The 10,047-nt window shown below is 39.1% G+C and overlaps 1 protein-coding gene across 1 annotated transcript in view; it reads right to left on the bottom strand.

Annotated features, from left to right (window-relative positions):
• Positions 1-3,932, bottom strand: part of SLC5A7 (solute carrier family 5 (sodium/choline cotransporter), member 7) — a 36,818-nt gene extending 32,886 nt beyond the window's left edge. The window contains exon 1 of the mRNA XM_005857296.2: positions 3,752-3,932. Within this exon, the coding sequence (XP_005857358.1) occupies positions 3,752-3,929 (178 nt within the window). The 5' untranslated portion in view covers positions 3,930-3,932. The remainder of the gene's footprint in view (positions 1-3,751) is intronic.
• Between the last annotated feature and the right edge of the window lie 6,115 nt (positions 3,933-10,047).

Raw genomic sequence — 10,047 nt, 5'->3', positions numbered from 1 at the left:
GGCTGGCAGGGGGGGCAGTTAGGGGTGATCAGGCCGACATGCAGAGGCAGTGAGGGGTGATCAGGCCGGCAGGAGGGGGCAGATAGGGGCAACCAGGCAGGCAGGCAGGTGAGCTATTAGGAGCCAGTAGTCCAAGATTGTGAGAGGAATCCCAGATTGGAGAGGGTGCAGGCTGAGCTGAGGGGACCCCCCAGCCCCATGCACGAATTTTGTGCACCAGGCCTCTAGTTCAATATAATATTTGATTCTTGCTGAAAAACTAAAGTTAATGAAACACTTAAATTTCTGCAGTTTATATATTTTAAGAGTATTAATAAAATTTTTAAAATAATTCCTATGGAGAATTTGTGTAAAATTATGAGGAACATAGGTTGCCAAGAAGCTTACCAGATATGAGACTGAATTCTAAGCTGTATATTACACTTTGACTCTAAAAAATTCTCTAAAATCTCACAGAATGTAAATAAAATTTCAAAAATATGTATATGAAGCTATAGAAAACAAACATTTCTCTTGTGTTCACACCAAAATCTATATAGCTTTAAAAAAAATCAAATGCAAAACAAAGAAGAGAGAATATTATTTTTAAAGGGTCAACATAAAAAGACCTCCCTGAAAAGTAATTTGAAGTATACTTAAATGGGAAGTTTTTGTACAAAACCCTATAGTGGACAAACACAGAGTTGGCAGCCATTGTCATATTCATAGTAGCTTTTGCATGGGAGTTAATAAATAACCAAAGCTATCATTTGTCTTTTTCATTCGAAGCCCTGATGAAATTTTTAAAAGGGTTCCCTCTCCCAGCCCCACTGAGTATGTAACTAGGACCTGAAAAGAGGAATCCTCTCAGGCACAGGACCCGAGACTATCTTCCATCTTCCTCCTAGCAACTAGAACTGGTAACAACACCGGCAATGTTTCATTGCACAAACCAAATGGCCTGATGGTCTTATGAGCACAAAGTTTATTAGTAATCATTTTTCATTCTGTAGGTCTCCTTCCATTATCCAAAAAGAAAACTGGTGCCTGAATAATCACAAACATTACAACATAGAAGTGAAGATGTAGTTACTTGTCATAGGTAGAGCCCCTCCATTTTTATCAAGCTAGCACCTTCGAGGGCAGAGTTTGCTCTGCATGTTTGTAAATTTCATGTCAGATGCATTTTTATTTTCAATTTTTATTCTTTATCAAAAATATAAAATCAATTAATTTGACAAGGGTTAGATACTATGGTTCATATTTTAAAAGAATTAAGATATTGATCAAGATTATTTTCAGTTCTGAGAGATTAGAAAATCTTTTAAAACTGAGCTAAACCATGATTCTTTAAAAGAAACATTATAATTCAACTTTTCTATACAATTTAACAGACTATAGGTGAAATAAGCCAGTCAGAGAAAGACAAATGCCATATGATTTCACTTATATGTGAAATCTAATGAACAAAATAAACTAACAACAACAACAAAATAGAAACAGACGCATAGAGAACAGACTGATAGCTGTCAGAAGGAAGGAGGTTGGGGGCTGGGTGAAAGGATTATGTGATTATGCAAAAAACAAACAAACAAACAAAAAAACAACACACACCACCCCCCAAAAATCCTCATAGACACAGACAAGAGTATGGGGGTGGGGTGGAGGGAGGTAGGAGAGGGTAAAGGGGATATTCATGGTGATGGAAGGACACTTGACTTTGGGTGGTGAACTCATAATACAATATACAGATGATTTATTATAGAATTGTACATGTGAAAGCTATATTATTCTATTAACTAATGTCAAACCAATAAATTCAACAAAAATCAATAAAAACAAAGGAGAAAAAATGAAAAAGATTATTAAGAAAACAGCCTATTAGATTGAAAAAAATTACTGTAAATGATAAAAAACAAATTCTGAAATATCTTTATGGACAATATAAATAGAATGTTAAACTAGAGTAATAAAACATTATAACAATTTATAATAAAAATGCTTTGATATACAACAGCTTATTTATTCTTTCCAACTTTTTTTAAGTGAAATCAACCACCTTTGTTTTATTTTTATTTTCTTCACAATAGGAGAAATCTGAGGAAAATATAATCACAATTTTTTCAATCCTCTTCAAAAGTAAGTATCAGTTCTGGATCTTTAAGGGAAAGAGGAAATGCTATAATGAAAACTGAAGATGAAGATATGAAGTTGTGTTCACTGTTCATCAATAGGTGGATAATAAGAGAACATAAATAAAAAAATCCATGCCAAAATTTCAGTGAAAGTTTTTATTCTTTGTGATTTTGTATTTATCTAATTTCACATATCAGGCATCATAGAAAATATTTTGTATAATACAATTTGTTCCGGATATGTGTGTATGAAAAAAAAAAGACACAGGATAAAAGTCCTTACAACTGTGTACATTTATAAAGAAATAAAGAGGAACCAGTGAAAGGGCTAAGTGTGATGAGATCATAAAAAAAACCCGGGCGTGGCTCCCAAAAGACCTGGGTCTGGCCATGACTCTGGTCTTTGTTAACCATGTAAATCTGTGTATTCACTTAACCCCAAACCGCTTTCATAGTTCTGAAATATAAAGATAAATACATTCAGAAAGACCAAATGAAACCTACGTATACTTGGCCAAGAGTTAACAAAAGAAAATGTGAATATCTGAAAGAAAAACCTATAGTCCACAAATTATTATAGACATTATAGATTTCAGATGGCCAAACAGAGATGTAGCCTTCACAGATCGGTTTGGTAAAGTATTTCCCATAGAGAGCAAATCCTTTTTAAATAACACTTTAGGGCTGAAAGTGGGCATCATTTGGATATGATTTCCAAAGGCTTATTTTCCCATGAGCACTCAGAGTTGCTGTTAGTATGGGTTATATTGCTGATGTTTAAAAACTAATGAGATTCTAAAAGAAAAGGTATTTTTTAGTAAATATGTATCCAATAATATTAAAAATATAATTTTAAATTGTTTTTCAGAAAGATTGTCAATGACCAAAAGAACATAAAAGAGAAATAAGCCACCTCTTAAACAGGATCACCTCTGGGCAAAAGGGGATAGAATATCAGCCCCTCCTGGCACAGAGAAGGTTCAAATGAGAGAGAGAGCTGCAGGTGGGGGCTGGGGATTTCTGTTAAGACATGCTCTGAATTTTTTCCTTTTGTTTCAAGGTTTTTGGAAATCTTTTCCTTCAGTGCTGTGGATTCCTAACATCTGATTGTCCTCCTGCAAAGAAATTAGTTTATCAAATGGGATAATTAATTTCAAATCAGGGCATCAATTCGGAATTGCGTTGCCCCTGAATTTATTGTTTAAAGCCATCACTAGTTATTGTTTACTGATACTCATCATTTCAGAGAGTGCAAAGTCACAACTTCATACCTATGCTAATGAGCAAGATGAGATACTGACCTTATCACATTCATTACCAGATACATAACTTGTAAGACTAAAACACTTTTGCACTCTCATCCACCTCTTTGTTTTCCTTGTTCCCACCCACTGAACAGCCCAGACAGCCCAGGTTTGTTTTATTCAGATTCTACATAGTGGTTAACTATAAAATCACTTTGTTCAAATACTACTGAGTTGAACAGTTTTATTTTTGTTTTAAATAAATGTAAAATTATTTTTAAAATACATATGTAATGAACACAAAGGATCCTAAAGACAAAGAGTAACATTTGCTTTGTCATTCTGAGAGGCCAAGGAGGGGCAGGCAGCATGGAGCTGGACATCTGAACCTACCTGTCATGGTGAAGCCGCCCACCAGCAGGCCAATGTCTCGGCCACCAACTATGATGGCCTCCCTGCGCTCCTCTGCGCTGCCACTGTTTTTGGTTTTCCAGGCAGCCCATATTCCAACAGCCAATATTAGAAGGTAGAACAGGATGATAGCTATCAGTCCTTCCACATGGAAAGCCATTTTTATCTAGAGGTCTGGAATCTTCCACAGCTGGCTACTTCATTAGACTTCTGAAGAAAATACAGTAGCACAATATAAACCAGTCATACATACATAGCCAGTCGGAAGTAAATCAACTGGCTCATGAGAAATCCTTTGCCACTTGAAGAAAAAGTACATTGAAATCGCATGTTAAACTAGTAGTCACCAACAGGTGCCTATTATATTATTCTATTTAACAATATAGCATTGTTTTGAGCATTCAAGGAAAAAAAAATGGAAGTGCTTTGTAACAAATGTAATCATAATCATTCTGTGTTTAATAAATTCTTTCAATATAAAATGAACCTTTTCTTGTACCTTAACTCAGTAATTCAGTCAAGAAATCACTTAGAAAGAGCATGCATCTGTTTGCTTTTGAGAACTAACTTGCTATTCCATCTAGAATTATTCAGTAAGGTAAGTATATCATAAAAGACTACTCTGAGAATTATAACATATTTGTTCATTTATTCATTCTTCTATCCCTTCCTTTAAACAGTTTCAGGAAATGGCCCAAAAGCAACGTGAGGTGAAGATATCTTAAGAAAAAAACAAAAGAACTTTAGGAAAATCTATTCCTAAAACACATCAACTCCAATTTTCAACAAGTGCCCGTGGTTCAAGTTTCTGTAGCTACTAACGATGTTATGTGTGACATCTTGATCAACCTTCTTCCCCATCCACTGTCCTTTGTTCCTTTCATCTCGCCCCTCCCCCTCAATGGTATATACAAGAAACCATTTAAAAATTACATCAAGTCCTTAAAAATGTAAGAGTGTCAAAGACATTAAAATTAAGATTCTCAGAAGACAGATGTCAACTTCTTACGTCTTCACTTTTTCTTTGTTTTTCCCCCCTCATGACCACAGCTATTTCACGCACCCATTTCACACAAACACGTTCTAGGGGAAACTGCTATTTGTGCACGCAGGTGGGTAAGAAAGAAAATACAGTAACACACGGTACACCAGCCACACATACTTAGCCAGTATTTTCTTCCTTGGGAGAAGAGCTAGCTTCCCTAGGACTCAGGAGGAAGGAAAAGAAGCCAGCCTAACCGGGAAGTTCTTTCTGGGGCCCCAGCGGGGTGCTCCCCGACCCTGCCGTCCTTCCTGGGCCCCTCTGCCCACCGCTTGCGCGAGCGAGGACCTTGTCGCTTCTCTAACCAGACTTTCTAGCCGCTGGCACCTGAGAACCCTGAGTGCAAGGGAGTGGACGGCCCGCGCATCACCACGAAGAGGCAAAATAGCCGCGTCCTTGGGCTCTGAAAACGCCCTGCTGCGCGCCTACCTGAGTGATCCCCACGCGGAGAAGCGCTGAGCCCCTCTGGCTGCTCCGGGACCGCTGCCCCCAGGAACCGCGGTGGCGGGGTCTGCAAGGGTGCAGTGGAGAGTGTGTGTGTGTGTGTGTGTGTGTGTGTGTAAGGGTGAGTGGGAGGGTGTGGCCGGGGGTGCAGGGGTGGGGGCAGGGCCAGGCGCTGGGGTCAGGATGCCCGCGCGGCTCTTCGCCCAGATTCTCCAAGAACCTGGGCGCACGCGGAGTTGACAGGTGTGGGCGCCGGCGGAGGGCGCGTGGCACGGGGCGAGGCAGCGATCATCCCAGTATTGGCAAAAGTCCCCTTTATAAGAGCGGCCGGTGGGGGCGATCGTCAGATCTCAAGATCGGACGTCAGAGGAAAGTGGTGCTGGGGCGGATGCTGGGGCGGGTGCTGGGGACAGTGCCCTCGGGAGCAAGGTGGGTGCCCAGGAAGCCCGGTCTGAAGAACTGGGGCGCAGTCTGGGCTCCAGGCCAGTGCCACAGTGACACCCTGGTCCCTGACACTTGCAGGGAGAGTCCCACCAATCCCCCTTCTCTCCTCCAGGAAAGAGGGCGTGATTCCCTAGGGTCATTACCAATTCTAACTTCCCTGGACTCTGGTTGGAAGCAGGGAACTGGGAGGGTCTCAGACAATTATATTTTCAGGGAGCAGCTGGAAGTGCAATAGAGAAGAGGGGTCAGTGTTCTTCCCAGACTTTGTCTGTCTGGTGTCTTGAGGCTTCTGTCACTGAGAGCCCAGAGGCATGCATGCTCCTGCTGCCTCCCTGGCCTCAGGGAGCCTGACCGTGGCTTCCCTGGAGATGGGTTCTATCCAGCAGACATTTCCAGAATGTTTCAAAAGTCATTTATCAAGTCCCCTTTCACTTTTAAACAGAATCAAATGAAAGATTCTAGGAGTTGTCCAAAACACATAAAGTTACTACATAAGGCAGGCAAGACAGCTTTCCTTGTAGAGCAACTAGGTTGCTTGCCCACAAAAATTTATTCCAGAACTCCAAAGAATTTTCTATAGAAGTTTAAAATGTCTATCTGTCCACACCTAGATATCTATATTTACGTGCTACCTAGATTATTTAGATATTCATGGATATAGTTACATATCCACAGTATACATAACTATCTATATCATTTCCATAGTTCACCTACCAGTGTATTAAACAGTAAAATATAAAAAATCTAAACTGACAGAACAAATAAGAGTATTTTTTAACTCTTGTCCACCTCTTTCTAAGCAAAATTTCTGATGACCCCCAATCTTTTTACACTGGATATAGAAATGAACCCTCAAGTTTATATCACTACTCCTTTCCTTTGTTCTTGTAAAAAGAGTAACTGCATCCTCCACTGTGTGTGAGATAAGGAAGCCTCCAGGAGTTCAGAGAGAACAGACAGGGAGAAGGGCCTGCGTGAATAGCTATGTCTTTCTGCTTTTCTGGAAAAGGCTGAGACAGCCTCTCAACATAGTCCTTTTCACATGAAAGTGTTATACATTGAAGCAATTTTGAGTAACGGACTCTGGACTTTGACCACAGGTTTAATTTATGTCTTACCTACCAGAATAGAGTTAAGGTGATAGCGACAAGCAGCTAGTGGTGTCACAGGACTGGCATGGGCTATGGCAGTGTGTGAAATCTGCACAAGGCTTAGGTCAGGAAGCTAGACTCAAGTACAAAGAGGGACAAAAGAGATGGCTGTCCTCACAGAAATACCACCAAAGCTTTTAGGTATATGAATTGGGAATGCAGCCAGGACACGACTCTCTTTGGGGCCCACCTAATCCACTTTAAGAAGCCAGACTTGCCAGACTAGATTCAGTGCCAAATCTAGGAAGATGCAATGACCTTGAAGGTGACCAAAAAAAGTTCTGACCTGGCAGAGTAGCTGTTTTCATGACAAAAGCACCAGTTGAAAATAACAACTGCTAATGCACTGAGTCTGCTCCTGTAGACATTTCCTCATTTGCCAAGTCTTTTGAGCTCCTGTGTCTGATCTAAGGATGACACTGCAGTGATTTCTGCTCCAGAACGCACCCTCCCAGACACCTACTCTTTTGTCTGCAGTATGTACCTCTGTTTTCAGTCTCCTGAGAATATGTGATCATGCTTGGAGTTAGAGAAATACATGTCAGTTGAAGATCCATTGCAGCTTTGGAGGATAAAAAGCAGTTTTTTTTTCATTTCCAAATCATTTATTTATTTCAGATACATTTTCTAAGTGGCTTTTATGTTCCAAGCACTGTCCTAAGAACTAAGAAACATGTAGAAAATTATATAGACACCCTGCCCTTAAGCAATTGATCTTTTGTGAAAGGAAAGAAGGAAAAAGTAAACAAAAGCTCTACTTCAGTAAGCTATTATAATTGCCATGGAAAGATGTATCATATCTGTATACAGATGTTAGGCAAAGCACAAACTAAAGTCCTTAATCACATGGGACAAGAGGGAGATTTATTCATTCAACAAACACATGGCAAGCATCCACTATGTTCCAGGAATTATCATATGAACTAGGTATATACCCAAGTGACTGAAACCAAATTAACCCCGTTCAATGAGCTAATGGTCTATAACCTCGCTACTGAAGTGTGGCCCTGGGAGTAACACTGTCAGCATCATCTTTTTAAGATAATACTGGTGATTTGAGAAGAACATAACTTGGCATACATGTATTGAACATGAATGTAAATGCTGATGATATTGGGGGTTCTATTTTAAGTCCTTATCCCTCATAATGTCCCAGTTTTCTCATACAATTTTTACTTGAACTTTTCATAACTTTAATTGATTACATTTAGGTTTAATTGAAACTTGGCCTGTCATTTCAAAACCAGCGTGATCATCAGAATCATAGAGTGCTTTGTAAACTGCAGATTCTAGGGCCCCATAGCAAGAATTCTGATTCACTAAATCTTGGGCAGAATTAAAAAAATATTTTTTTAGTAGGCCATTTTTTTAAAAAGCAGCTTTAGATTAGCAACAAACTTGGGCAGAACTTATTGTCAATATACTCCCTCCCTCCATGCATGCATAGCCTCATTAACATCCATCATTAGTATCCCCTACCAGAGTGGTACATTTGTTATAATGGTTGAACTTACCGGGACACATCAGCATTCAGAGTCCACAGTACCCATTAGGGTTCATTCTCGGTGTACTTTCAGTGGGTTTGTACAAATGTATATTAACGTGTATCTTTTATTATAGTATCATATGGAGTAGTTTCATTGCCCTAAAAGTCATCTGTGCTTCATCAATTCATCTCTCCCTCCCCACTGTCTCCATAGTTTGCCTTTTCCAGAATGTCATAGAGTTGGAAACAAACAGTAAGTAACCTTTCAGATTAGCTTCTCTCAATTAGCAATAGCATTAAAGTTTCTTCCATGTCCTTTCGTGGCTTGATAGCTCATTTTCATTGCTGAATAATATTTAATTGTCTGAATGTACCAGTTTACTAAAGAATATTTTAGTTGCTTTCAAGTTTGGGCAATTATGAATAAAGCTGCTATAAACGTCCATGTACAGGTTTTTGTGTGGGCATACATTTTGACTCCATTGGCTAAGTACAAAAAAGTATGATTGCTTGATCCTATATGGTAAGAGTATATGCCCAAGTGATTTAGTTATAATAAAGTGTCCAACTCTCTTTCAATGTGGCTGCAGCATTTTGGACTCCTACCAGCATTGAATGAGAGTGCCTATTGTTCCACATCCTCACTAGCATTTAGTGTTGTCAGTGTTCTAAAATTTAGCCCTTCTAATAGATGTGCAATGGTATTGCATTTTTATTTTATTTTATTTTTTTAATATATATTTTATTGATTTTTTACAGAGAGGAAGGGAGAGGGAGAGTTAGAAACATCGATGAGATAGAAACATCGATCAGCCGCCTCCTGCTCTCCCACTACTGGGGATGTGCCTGCAACCAAGGTACATGCCCTTGACCAGAATTGAACCCGGGACCCTTTAGTCCGCAGGCCAACGCTCTATCCACTGAGGCAAACCAGCCAGGGCGCATTTTTATTTTAATTTGCATTTCCCAATGATATATGATGTGGAGGGAGTATATTTTCATGTGTTTATTTGCCATCTGTTTATTTTTTTATTTTGATGGAGATGTCTTTTAAAGTCATTGTCCTATTTTTAATCAGGTCGTTTGTTTTTTTATTAAGTTTTAAGAGTTCTTTTTCTATTTTGGATAACAGTATTTTGTCAGACGTTTTGTAAATATTTTCTCCCAGTCCGTGGCTTGTCTTTTCATTCATTCTCTTGGCAATGCCATTTACAAAGCAGAAATTTGTATTTTAATTCCAACTCATCAATTATTTCTCTTATGGGTTGTGCCTTTGGTATTGTTTCTAAGAAGTCACCTTCAACCCTGGGTCATCTATATTTTCCCTCTATTATAATCTCAGAGTTTTGGGGTGTTGTATTTTACACTTAGGTCTGTGATTCATTTGGTATTAATTTTTGTGGAGGTTTTAAGGTCTGTGTTGAGATTTTCTGTTTGTTTTCTTGCATGTGGATATCCAATTGTTCAAGCACAATTTTCTTAAAAGACTGTTTTTGCTCAATTATAATGTCTTTACTCCTTTGTCAAAGATCAGTTGACTATGTTTATGTAGCTCTATTTCTAAGTTGTATATCCTGTTTGCCTTTTTCTCCAGTGCCACACTCTCTTCATTGCTGGAGCTTAATAGTAAGTCTTAAAAGTCAAGTAACATCTGTCCTCCAACTTTGTTCCTCTCCTTTAGTTGCTATTCTGGGTCTTCTGCTTCTCCATA

This window comes from Myotis brandtii, unplaced genomic scaffold (assembly GCF_000412655.1).
Source record: "Myotis brandtii unplaced genomic scaffold, ASM41265v1 scaffold11, whole genome shotgun sequence".
NCBI classification, from domain to species: Eukaryota; Metazoa; Chordata; class Mammalia; order Chiroptera; family Vespertilionidae; genus Myotis; species Myotis brandtii.
Note: the sequence above shows the minus strand (reverse complement) of the source record. Positions and strands in the feature narration are given on the sequence as shown.